General features: G+C 30.8%; 1 protein-coding gene across 2 annotated transcripts; it reads right to left on the bottom strand.

Annotated features, from left to right (window-relative positions):
* Positions 1-10,450: 10,450 nt before the first annotated feature.
* LOC11406384 (uncharacterized) lies at positions 10,451-13,939 on the bottom strand. Of its 2 annotated transcripts, none has more exons than XM_039833853.1 (3): positions 13,791-13,924; positions 10,916-11,084; positions 10,451-10,800 (listed from the first exon to the last, which is right to left on the bottom strand). In XM_039833853.1, the coding sequence occupies exons 2-3, from the start codon at positions 11,078-11,080 to the stop codon at positions 10,753-10,755; spliced, it is 213 nt and encodes a 70-aa protein (XP_039689787.1). In that variant the 5' UTR covers positions 11,081-11,084; positions 13,791-13,924; the 3' UTR covers positions 10,451-10,752. The 2 variants fall into 2 exon arrangements, with proteins under 2 accessions (XP_039689787.1, XP_003608785.2); XM_003608737.4 differs by having other exon boundaries at positions 10,490-10,800; positions 10,916-11,081; positions 13,784-13,939.

Here is a 13,939-nt window from a genome sequence, read left to right as displayed (position 1 = left end):
AATTGGTATGCTTCGGGTCACCTATTCGATCTATTACCTCATAAATTTTTCACGACCTTACTTGAACAATATCTATTCTATATGATCGTATTACGTCCTTGATTTCTGGGAGTAAAAAAAAAGTTTGTATACAAAAAAATATCAAAATCATCAATCACTTGTCTTCAATGTCTTCCATTAATTAGCAAAATGTAATTGGTTTGAGTGAAAAGGGCGCTCTACCAATTTAAATAAGTGGTTAGAGGTTGATCTCTAACCTTTGCATGTGAAGAAACGAGTTTAATAACGTAAGTTTATGACCTAAGTAAGATGACATTAAAATATTAAAAGATCCTTTGGTGTGTGCTAAAAAACCTTTGCATGTGAAGAAAAATTGGATGAGTGGAGAGAACTTCCTTATATACCTAAGGATTAGTCTCTCAAAAATTAAACCACCTTAATCAAAATGTCTCTTCATCAAGTAACTTGTTTTGAGTTGATGCGTTAAATGGTACTCCCTTCATTGTTAATTATAAATAAATTTAATTTTTTAGATTCATTCAATTAATAATGTATGTGATTTATAATATAAACCACATACATCGTTAATTAAATGAATATAAATTGATAACGGAGAGAGTAATAATATTTAATTCATTGTAATAGTTTTTATTTTTTACAAAAGTGATACAATATTCTGTAGAGCATATTGTACTACTTGACTAGGAATAATCACCGTAGCTGTATTACCACAAATTGTATGGATATGAAAGTGGGGTATTTTTGGTAGTAGCAGCCACTTGACTAAGTATGTTTTTGAATTTGAAATGGGGAGTGAGCTTCCAGCACAGCACAGCACATATAACAAAGGGACCCACGCACGGCCACAAGGATAGGACTTACTGACACAAATCACATGTAACACAACCACGTCTTAAAAGCAAGTCTCCTCTTAACACCGTTAGCCGGCATATAGGAATAGCGTTTGTAAGAGACAAACGACCGTTTATTAATGTTAAAAAGCAAGACAAGACATGGTTGTTTCTTTCTATTCGAAGAGATGTAGCTAGCGGGAACATACGAAATTCCCGCCAAATCAGGCACCGGTCGTTATCGTTGTAGATTTTGCGAAGCTAGAAAAGAAAAGTATCGTGGGACCATGTTTCAAAAAAATTGATGGTAGCATGAAAGATGGAACGGCGTCAGAGATGTTGGAGTAGCCACAACGTGAAGCGCGTCTTTTGGCTGTATAGTAGGGAAAGGGCAAAACAAACACAAACGAGGGAAGGGACGATGAGAAACCAACCAAGTTTGAGTGAGTGAGAGTGGTGCCACGTAAATGACAGCTCAGAATGATCCTTTTTAGGGACTATTTTTTCACTCTTTCCTGTTTTTCATTTTCTGATTTGTTTCGTAATTCCCGCCATTTTCTTGGGTATCACATCCACTTGCGGTGCTTTTTGACCGTTGACATATTCTGGCGCCTAATTCCAAAACGAGTTTGCGGGACATGATTCATTTTATTCCTCACAAACTATTTAAAATTGGTGCGATTCTTTTTAATTTAACTTTTGTAAGGATTTATTTTATAATTTTAAATTGGTTTTTAAGTTTGTGAAAGTGTACGCTTAAGTGTGATACTCCCCTCCGATCTTTATTATAAGTTGGTGCCATTATTATTATTTTTTTAATATTTTACAAATATATCCTCATAAAAAAATTGTGAAGCATTAAATAAACACATTAATATTAAAAAGACAACTATTAACAAGTGCCTTAAGGGTGTTGTTTAAGCATCTAAATAGCAAATTTTGCATTAGAAATTATACGGTTATGACTTTAACAAGTATTTGACTTTTATTTTCAAAACATAATTTCCTTTTGTGAATTCCATAAATAATGCCCTTAGGGCACTTGTTAACAAGACCCTTCTTATAAATAGGACCAACAATTTTTTTCAAAATTTTCTTATATATAGAACCGGAGGGAATATAATATACTCCCTTCGGTCTCAAATATAAACAATTTTTAGATTCATTCAATAACTGATATATGTGGTAAATAATATGAACCACGTACATTATTTATTGAATGAACTTAAAAAGTAAAAAATTGATTACATTTGAAACCGGAGGGAGTATGAATCAAGTTGGTTTGGTGGTGTTGACTTATGATTTGTTTCTTTTAAAGTTTTATGTTTGATTCTCTCAAATGTCTATTAATATAAACAATTATTGTTAAATAGGTCAGTCCAAATTTACGACGATACTATAAATTTGATTACAAATAAAACAAAGTTGAGCATAAAATAATTTATGTTTAAATGTATTTATCTTAAAGTGAGTTTAACAATAAATTTAAGGATCAAATCAACTGTAGAGGCCAAAATCTATAAATTCTTCTTTTAAATTAAATCAATTCACCTATAAATCATACAAACATGATAAAATCAACACTACAACACCTATAATTACTTTATAATTACTTTTGACCTTCCAAAAAGTGAATATAAACACATGTTTAAGTTTATAGTACACATTCGCCATAAAGTACTTAATTGTCTCTAAATAAAAAAAGTGTCATGCTAACTAGTGTTTTAAAAGTATTGATTAAGGTCTCCTAAAAAATAGTATCATGCTTGTCACTTGATAATTACTTTGGAATTTATGGATCTTTAACGTCTCAATAACTCGTAAATGGACGACAAAGCTTAAAATTGATGGGGCGCCGTCTGTAACGACCTTTCATACACTCTTCAACAAGTCCTCGCCTACGCCTATAAAAGACATCATTTTACATCAACTCAAGGTACATAAGATTTGTACCATTATTAATACATCCTATTATTTGATCTTATACTACTTGAGTGCTAGAGTGTTTATAGGTATCCTAACTTCAGCCTCAGCGGATTGCTGCTCAATAAAGGTCTTCGTTTTAATTCACCTCATATCAGTATCAATAAACATGAAAGATATAATGATAGTTTTATTTACAGTTCATTCTCGAGATATTAGTCAACTCATTACTACGGGCGACTCTAAGACTACTTTCTTAGTTTGGCTAAAGTAATAGTGTCAAAAAAATTGCCCAATAAAATCAAAGACTATGTACTTCAACCAAAATAATGGTTTAGTAGTTTTTTTAGGTTAGTTTATTAACCCAATTTCATTTGCAACATTAACAATTACAAATTGATACAAAATGAACCGATAACCTTAACATTTTATTCTTTCTATTGCTCGAAAAATAATCCTTCACTTGTATTTTGTTTTGTTCTAATAGACATCATTTACATGTAAAAAAAATGTGGCTCACTACCCACGCATTTTGTAGTTTGTATTGTAATCTTCTCATATAATCCCTGGGGGTAGTATGACAACTAATATTGTAAGAGACAGCAATGCAAGCAAACACGAGGACATCGTACATGTTAAAACGTGGAAGCAAAATCTCAAGATGGTGAGTGGTTGGTGAAACGGGGCATGCCACTCCATGTGAGTGTGACCTTAGTCCTCGTTAATGCTTCCCCCGTTTTTTCAACATGCATGATATGATGGATGGGTTTGCACCGATCCCACACCAACCCATATTATTAAAAATCTTTCCTATTTTTTCTTTAAAAAGAAATTTACTTTTTTTATTTATCAAACAACATTACAAATATAATTTTTTTTAGTTTAAATAAAAAATCATTAACGAAAGTCTACCAATAAATCAAAAGCGAAGACTGCAGAAATACAATGTGAAGTCTCTTCAATCTATATGCAATCTAAATTATGAAGAGCATTTTTAATTAAATAATAAGCAGTCTAGTTAGTTTCGCGCCAAACATGAAGAAAAAAAAAATTATCTTCTTTTTTGAACAAAGAGTGTGTTTTTATCTGAACTCTGATTTTAAAATTCAACACCACTATATTGTACATGGAAAAAATTCAAAATTTGACTAGAAATCGCATTGGTGTACACACAAATTTAAGGTTTATTGGTCACATTAGAGTTAGAAAAAATAATAATAACTAAATATAATATCTAAAAGGTTTTTCTATCATGTGTAAATTTGCGACATTTTTAATATATATATATATATATATGTGTGTGTGTGTGTGTGTGAGAGTGCGCGCGCGGGTTCGCATGTTGAAAATAATATTTAATATAGACGTTATTTATCAATTGTTAGAGATCATAAAATAACAAAATAATATTGAGATTATACAAATATAAATTTAAAAAATCCAAGACTAAATACATTTTTGTTTTTTTTGGAAAATTTTAAAAAATGAGACAAAAATTGAATAAATTTTTTGTGAAGACTAAACCTAAAAAATTATAATTTATAGGACTAAAAACATATTTTATCTTTCAATTTATTAGGTTGGTTTTAATTTGTTTTTATATACATATATGTATATAGATGGCCCTGCGTAAAAAATTTACTAACTTCGCCGCTGCTCTTGTCCGATCCTTATATGATCTTCTCGTGCATCTCTTAATTTGAAATTGAGAAATGAATTGATTTATCTGTAAAGCTTAATTTTTTAAAATCAATGATTCCATCATGAGCTATTAAAAATATGATTTCATCATCAGTGAGTTGATTACAAACTCATCACATCACATAGCAATAACATGTAAAACTAAATAAATTTGAAGACAATATGTTCTAATTTAAAAATACTATAGGTAAAATCAAATCAAATTCGCTCTGGAAAATATTTTACACCAAAAATAAGATTTACTTTAATATATTAAGGATTTATTAAGTTCATAATTATTTATTTATGTGTGCAGAGATATGGACCTCAACAACGATCAATTTATATGATGGGACTCAGTTTCATCGCTACTTTAGCGGCATTGCCACAATCCAATAACAATGTAGATAATTATATAGAGAGTGGAAATGGATTAATAAGAGTCTGAGTTAGTGTAATTGAACTTGTAGGCTTCATGTTTACGTATAAGCTTGCCGGGTTGGCTAAAAAGAAGCCGTAGAACACGATGATAGGTATTTTTACCGGATTATCTCTTTTATTTAGAGGGTATTTATCCCTTCATGATATCAACCAATCAAAATGTAATATATGTTGACAACATTAAATTTTATAAATGAGTCAATTTTTTCTAAAAAAAAAAAATCAATTTTAATCGTAAGGTAACTTTTAATACTTTTAGTTTTTATTAAATTATAGACATGATTACATTATAGGTCCTTTATCTTATTTATTTGTAACACTTTGGTCGTTTATCTTTATTTTTTTCCGTTTAGGTCTTTTATCTCTCATAGAAGCACATATACATCATTTTTCTTATTTTTTATTAAAAAAATACATAATCTTATTTTTTTAAAATGAAAAAATTCAAAATTATGATGAAGATGTTCATCATCTTCATTGAATCAAAAAAATTTCTACACAAATATATCTCCAAATATCATGAATTAATGTAATGTTCACCTCAAATATTATTTTAAACACATAAATCAAAACTCTATGGAGAAAGAGATTTAGTTTCATCACAAAAAAAAGAAGATTTAGTTATATAAATTGTCACACCGTATATTATTATTACTCCCTCCGTCCCAAATTGTATGTCACTTTAGAAAAAATATTTGTCCCAAATTGTATGTCACTTTACAATACCAATGAAACATTGATGTTACTTTTCCTATTATAACCTTAACTATTCATTACTCTCTCTTCTTTCAAGTCTTTTATTTATCTTTCCCATAGAACAATTTTGTAAAACAACTCATAATATCTCTTTTCTACACAATATTAATTACATTTCTTAATACGTGTGAAATGCCCAAAACGTCATACAATTTGGGACGGAGGGATTATTATTATTATTATTATTAGTATTATTATTAAAAATCTAATCGTTCCGTTTACGCACGTGATGCATCTTGCGGCACAAGCTGGTGTTCGTTATGCTATGCAAAACCCTAGCTCATACGTTCACACAAATAAAAAAAAAGAGTAATGATACATAGACCACCTTAGGTGGTATGTACCACTTATACACCCATGCACAATTGTGACATGTGTCCATGTGGTCCCCACACACACAAAAAACTCACTTTCAGACTCTCACATAGGAGTGGTACATAGTGTGTATGAAAAAAAGGATGTTCATGAAACATTATCCTAAAAAAAACAATAGAAAGTTTTACTTAGAATATAATAAAAAAACTAACAGCAACCAAAAAAACCTAGTTTTTCTAATAAAAATTTAATAGCAACGAAAAAATAAATATTGAAAAATCAACATGTAAAATAAAAAGTTTCACATGAAAACAAATATTAAATTCCATTATCACAAATACCCGCTATGTACTTATCTAGTACAATTTTTTTATAAAACTTAACGTGTTAGGTTCAAATTCAATAGCAAGAATTTACCTTTGTAATTTTAGGGACAAAGTATAAATTATCTCGAAATACAATCGTAAAATAGTTATAAGTGGTACTTTATAAATAAATAAATAAAAAAAAAAAAGTTAACGCAGTAACATGCATAAAAAGTGGATAAAATCTCTTCCATTAAGAAAAAACCAAACATTGCTTACCATTTTTTATTTTATTAAAAGTTTACCCTTTATTCAATAGAGCAAAAAATGATGTTTAATCCGAACTATAAGAAATTTATTTTGGACATGGCTTGTCCAATTTGGACTTTTACGTGTTTTACTTTTTCGTAGATACACAAAAAAAAAAAAATTTACGTGCCTTAAAAAAAACAAGCATAATTAAAATTTAGCATGTTTGTTTATGATTACCTTATATAGAAAGAAAAAAAAAAGTTATTTACATTGTTATTACAATTTTTGTGTTTGGTACATGGCATTTTGAAACTTAAGGATGTCTAAGGTCATTTCTTCACTGAAAATTCTTCACCACCCACCCTTGTACTTAGTAAATAGACACCATAATATTAATCAATATATTAGACGTATGATAATTTATCTTTCTTAATTTACAAGCTAACACTACAGGCCTACAACTATCTTTTAAATCTAACCAAAAGTAGAATCTAAACTACCACATCAACCTCCAGCTGTTTTCTGTTGAGTTATTAAAGTTCTAAAGCTATACAATATTGCCACGTGATTTTAATTAATTGAACTAAAGTAGGAGGTGAGGGTGAGGGGTAGATTTTGAGATATTTTTTTGTTGAGAAATGATATTTGTACAATCATTATGTGACAATTTTTGAATAATTTTCTCTCTCATGCTCACATGATATTTTTATTTTCTCTTTTCCTTTTTCTATCTCTATTATTTTTAACCAATAAGAAGAGAGAAAAACAAAGTTGTTACCAAAGTTATCATCAATTGAATATACAAATATCACTGCTCTTTTTTCTTACAATAATTTTGTAGATGTTAATGTTATGCACATATGCATGATTGACGCCACGGCTCCTGTATGATAGACACACTTTAGCTATAAACATAAAAATAAACTGAATTTAGTAAGAATAAAAAAACAAATAATTAATAAATAATTCAGAGAAAGCATGAAGCAGAGAGGTTGGGTATACTATATGGCAAATTCTATGGTACACCCAATATATTTGAGTGTTCCGGTATACTCACTCTTTAAATTAATGGTTAAATGAGTTGTTTTTTGAAGAAAAATATTATTTTCTATCATTTATATTTATAATAACTAAATATTATTCATCAAAAGTGTTAACGAAATAAAATTAATTTTTTTGAATTTTTAACACTAATAATTGAGAATATTGATTATATTTTAGGATAATATGTAAAAAAATTACTATGATTCTTATAAACAACGAACTGATGTTTTTTCTTATGAAATGATGTTCTATAAAATATAAATATTGATAAATAGTTATTTATTTCATAAAAAATGATCGTTAATTTATAAAATTATGAAGAAAGAGTACCGATACACCTCATTTTGTGAGTGTACCGTAGAAGTTCCCATATTATATACATATATGTGCATTAATCACATGTGGGTATTATTATATCAGAAGTCTTGAAAAACACTCGTTCGTTCCAGCAGGCTATTGAGATCAACGGATCCACTATAGGAATCTCTATTGACAAGATGATTAAGTGAAATGTAAATTAAAAGTTGCATTAAAATTAAAAAATTACACACTATTGAGGTTTAATTTTAATTCATCATTGTTCTAAAAATATTTACATGATATAAACTACTACTACTATACCTAAAATGTGATGAGTATTAGGAAACTACGCACAATTTCCTCATAGTCAGATTAAGTGGAAGTGAAATAAATATGAAATAATAAGACACAAAATTATTAACGAAGTTCGGCCAATAATGCCTACTCTCCGAACTGCTGCAGATCTCTTTAATTAAAAAGAGAAATATATGTGTTTACAAACACTCACAAAACAAACGAGTTACAAACAAGAGCAGGAACCAAATTTTGTTAGGCTGTCTTGACAAGAGAAGGAAAAGATCTTCCTTTTTTTGTTGAGAAAATTGTGAAAATTCTGACAAGAACTTGAAAAGTAGAGCTAGTTTTTACGCATTAATTACCATTTTACGAATGATTGATGTTAGTCCTTTTTAGATTGCATTAAGCCTTTGATAATTTGTTGCAACTAAAGAATTGATAGTAGATCATAATCCACGGGCAATTCTACCTAATTTAAAATGCATTAACCTTCCAATTTTCAAATATCAATTTCAGTGCATTCGTTACTACACTGACAAGTATTGATTTGATTAATTTGGAGTGATACTGATAGAGATATTTGAATGCCAGTGATAGAGAAAGAGAGAGATATTTCAACACCTTTTCATAAGCATAAGCATAAGCATGGTAGAGCCATGACATCCACGTTGAAGAGATGGTTATAATCTATAACTTTCTATTCCTATATCTCTAACAATTTTCACAACCTTTAATACATTCATTAATACTCCAAATTTGTCGTGGGAAACTTGCCACGCCTGGGTTGTACTGTACAAACTAATGTTTGCTTCTCGGTAGTTTCTTCCACCCAATTTATTTACTTTTTAAATAAATGTCAACAACAAAACAAGCAGGTAATGGCAATACCTACAACAAAGCTTGAAGGCAAATGCTAAACTCAATATACTAATTCTACAAATATTTATATTGAAATATTTTAATTTATACATAAACAATAAAATTATTAAATCATTATCCAAGCGAAAAATTGATTACAAAACTGTATCATTTTGTACTGCTAAAAAATATAAGGCACCTCAAACTATTGTTATGACATGGCCAAAATTCACATGTTGATCGGAGTGTCTCTCAATAATAAGTTGTTACAGTTGATTTCATTCAATTTTTGTGTTAGAGTTAGATACTAGCCATAAACAACTTGATATGCAGGTTCTGTTCCGCAGTTTCAGCAAGACTTGTTCTGTGAATTAGTATAGTTGGCGCTCTATGTGGGAAGAAGGTATGTAAAGTCGGGGTTTCCTCGTTTTTGTAAAATTCTCTAAATTTAAAGAAAATTGTAATGATTGAAAAATCAAGAACTTATATAAAAATGTGATCGTTGCTTTCACAAATCCTAGTTCAACTGACAAATATCAAAATTGTTATATTGAACACCGTGATTCAGATTTGACCCTAGGATCAATCCATCCAAAAGAAAAATGTGATCAATGCAGTTTATTAAAAAATCTACTCATTTTGTTTTTCTTCTGTTTTATCAAATGGGTCATGGAGTGAGTGATTCATCGGTTAAAAATATGTCGGTATTTTTGTTTGAAAATCTGGAGGTCACGTATGACTCTGGGCAATCATAAGTAATAGGGTTACCATCATTTCTAGGGTGTGACTGTTTCCCATTACAAAATGAACTTTGGAATGCAAGGTTTTGACTATCTATTTCCATGTTTGGTAGTTAACTTTTTAAGGAAGTTGCTAGAAATATCAATAACTTCCCAAACATTTTGTTAGAAAAATATTTCTGATAATAGGATTCCTTAAAATATCATTCATTGAAATTTTATACCTTGAAATAAACACCCAATTCCAATATCTTAATCCTCTCTAGTTATCTAAGATAACACCTTTCAAAAAAAAAAAATTCTAAGATAGCACCTGAACACTCTTGCTGAGATTTAGGGACGTTTGGAGTGGTCCAGGAATTAGAGGTTATCTTGAAATGTTTCATGTAAGAAACATGTAGGACTTATATAAACTCTTGAAAAATGCTAACAAATGTCTTCTGTGGAAATTGTTATTCAATTCCTTAAAAGTCTCAATTATTCTTTTCAAAACAAACATTTTTTTCCCTCAAGATAAACCTGTAGGGGCACTTGTTAGTTAGCAAGATCCAACTTTATAAACCTGCTGAAATTCGATGAAAGACAGGTAAAATCTGCCAGTCTTCAATGAATCACCTTTAATGATGGTTCCACGCTATAAGCCACCAGTAAGAGACTGAAATGTATAACAATGTATATGAAAAATAAACTGTTAAGCTTGTCTTGTCAACCGCATGCAAATCAAGAACCATAAACTAAAGGAACAGTTTACCATAAACAAGCAAGAGACCCAAATAAAAAAACCAGCAGTTTGAGTCATCAATTGATTATATCAAACAAAAAGAAACATTTTAACCCAAGTTATAAACCAACAATGGTGGTCAAACTCTGCAATTATGCGATTTTATTAAAAGAGAAAAGAATGGATGCAAAGAAAATCTTAAGTCCATCATGAGGAGGTTTTGTTCGGTCTGTGTTGCAAAACAACCACCTCCTCCATCAGAAATAGTCAAGTCATTCCTTCTTTCCTATTCCATGTGACATATTATAGATCCCTCGTCCCTGAACAAATGCATAAAGTATTGTTTGTAAGGATATGGCTATAAACAAACAAGTGGAGACACACTGTCAACAGCAAAATATGAAGCAAAATAATTCATATCACAAATGAACTTACAATCATAAAAAGTGAAGCTGCAGTCAAAGCAAGTGGTATTGCAACAGACGTAATCTTATCATAGGGCCCTTTCAAGTGAGTATGTTTACGCAAATTCTGGAAATATTTTTGCTTCTCAATAAGCTTCTCTCGTGGTCTGAATGGTGCTTCTGTTGGTTCTGCCATCCTGCACATGGCCAACAATTATCACATAAATGCTTTTCCTAGCTATGTAAAAGGAGGAAAAAGAAAGAAGAAAACATTGCATAAAATGAAGTGGAACAAAACAAAACATATATTGTATCAAGATCCCCCCTCTTTCCTTTTCTCTCCATCTCAAAAAACCAAGATAAAATGACAGTAAGCCTTGAACTAATGCCAAATGTGGAAAAACGAAAACAAAAGGATGGATAGTGTAAAACCATGCATTATTTTCATACTAAATGTGTGATCATATATCACAATATCATACAGACGATGCAGAAATAGGTAACGTCCCTTACTAAGTAGCATGTATTAATTTACATTAGGAGAAAAGCTACAGCAAAAGAGCTAAATACTTGTTACACATCTCTGTATAAAAAAACTGATGCCCATGTAGGACTAGTCTTTCTATAAAAGCTCAGGTAATTTCTTAGAAATATCTGAAATGTAGGATGAAACCCTCAACCAAAATTGCAGACAACTCTACCAAACTCAGTAAGCTAGCACATGTTCTCAAAAGTACTAGTCATCTAATTCTCTTATAGGTCTAGATCCCTAAATTGTGGCCATTATTTCTAAACCTCTGTGGAACCATTTTCGGCTCTCACTACCTCTGTCCAAACTCAATAATACAAAAACATGAAAATAGTTCAGTTGCAAAAACATTGAAAACAGAAACTAAGCAAAAACAAATTCTTTATACAGTTGTTCTTTAGGTATCACTAGTTTGCTTCAAGTTGACTCCTTGCCTTTATGTAATTTGTTTTGAGTCTTAGTTTAAACATACCAGCTCATATTTCCCTCCCTGAGTAGGGTTTCTGCAGACCTACTCTCTGTAGTTCCCACTTCCCTCTAAACTTTGATTTTGAGATATATGCACCACTTGAGCTACCAAGGAATGACTGACATAACCTAAGACTATCAAGTCAAAGACATTTACCGCCACAGATTATTTAATCTGTGGCACAAAATAACTATTAATACAACTGTAGACAAATTTAGATTATTAATTAATAACTATTACTTAGTACTACATAGTTTGTACTACATAATCACCGCCACAAAATATTTAATCCACGCGGGGAAGCCGCGCTACCCATGTTAGCACGGGTATCTCGACTAGTTTACCATGTGAAAAATGTATGCAAAATCTTGGTCCCAATATTCAAAACTAAGCACTATTGCATTAACCAAAGAACTTCCAAAACTGAAGGAAACTATTCTTTCTGCATTTTCCTCCCGCTACCAATCCTATAAATCCATAGAAGGAAAACACCAATTCTACATAATTATGCAGAATGTGCAAGTCTAAACAGAGGAAAGTTGTAGGGAGAATCATGGAATCAAGTGGTATGAACTGGCTAATAAATGCTAGTACTTCACCAAAGTCTGCTGTCTTGTCCAGTCACTTACCCGAAACTACAAAGAAAACTATAAGAAGCTTTATACTTTCAAGAATAATTCCTAAGAGTGCAAAGAAACGATAGAAGCTCTAGACTTCCAAGTTCCTTATATCCCTGTACAATCAAGAGGATACGAGCACATCATTCCTTAATTAATAGGGAACGCAATTGAACTATACGAAGGGGAACACCAATCCATTCAAGTCGTCCAAAACCAGTGCTGTCAATCGCAGATAGCAAAAAATAGCAAATTAACAAAAAAAACTGCACAGCAAAAGAGTTATAGGCTATAGCAGCTAACTCCGCTGTTTGACAATATTTTGTACTAAATATGGTATTGCCGAACAACGGCAGTTTGTTCAAATTCCGCTACCCTATAATGATAGCGCAGCAATAGCTTCTATTTAATAACACTGGTCGAAAACTAGCAAATTAGGGGTGAGGGATAAGCCATGATATAATTGTACAAGGAGAATAAGGAATCAACCATACACTTTCCATTCAATAAAAATGCAAGTAACTGGATATTCCCGTGACAAAAACTGCTTTGTAAATTGTAATGTAACTTTCGCGCATGTCAGAGGCTGTTACATAATTCTAACATGATCGAGTAACTTTTGCAAAATTTTAAACATGTTGAGGAAACTCTAAATAAAATTGAGGTCATCGCATAACATGTCAAGACTTCAGAAATTATTTCGCTAACATAGAGATAACTTATACAATCCTCAAATATATTCAAAACAAAAGCATTCGCAAAAAGTTCAAAATCTGACGATTACCATGCTACTAATAAAAGTAAAGATTTTTATACCAAACCAAATGAACTCCATTTTGCCTCAAATTTAATATGTGGATCTCTAACATACAGGTAACCATTTATAAATTTGTATTTGGTCAAAAAGTATTATATAACAAATGAAAACAGAAATCATGTAAGATTATCCCAAACATTCCCACCCAATTCGATCAAAATCATCACAGAAAATCCAGAACTTTGCAAGCTTTCAGCTATATCATATTCTAAATCATTCCGATCCATACGAAAACTAGATAATTTATACCATTTTACAAAATTCGAAATCAACAAAGAGATTAAATTCATAATTCTAATATAAAAAACCCTCAATCGAGGATTTCAAACAATCAATCGCCGTAGTAACGTTAAAATCACAGCATAATCGCGTATACAAAGAACACCAATAATATTCGCAAAAACTCATTTTTTCTGAAACCCTAGATCTAAAAGCAACGTGAATTCGCGCACCATGAAAGAACGCACCTGATTGATTGAATGTGAAAGTATGGAGATGGAGATGTAGAAATGAAACCCTAGAATTCCCTCCAATGCGCGAATGTGTGATGTGTTTGTGAGAGAAAATTGTGGCTAAGTTAGAGAAGTTTTATTATTGCCCAACACATTATTCTATGACACATA

Source organism: Medicago truncatula, chromosome 4 (assembly GCF_003473485.1).
Source record: "Medicago truncatula cultivar Jemalong A17 chromosome 4, MtrunA17r5.0-ANR, whole genome shotgun sequence".
NCBI classification, from domain to species: Eukaryota; Viridiplantae; Streptophyta; class Magnoliopsida; order Fabales; family Fabaceae; genus Medicago; species Medicago truncatula.
The sequence above is the reverse complement of the archived record's forward strand: the minus strand, read 5'-3'. Positions and strand labels throughout refer to the sequence as shown.

What these genes read in the sequence shown, in the direction of transcription:
- LOC11406384 (XM_003608737.4), bottom strand. Translation starts at nt 11,080, where the DNA reads ATGGCAGAACCAACAGAAGCACCATTCAGACCACGAGAGAAGCTTATT. An exon ending in CAGCTTCACTTTTTATGATT is followed by an intron (nt 10,801 to 10,915) that starts GTAAGTTCATTT and finishes GCATTTGTTCAG; the next exon opens with GGACGAGGGATCTATAATAT.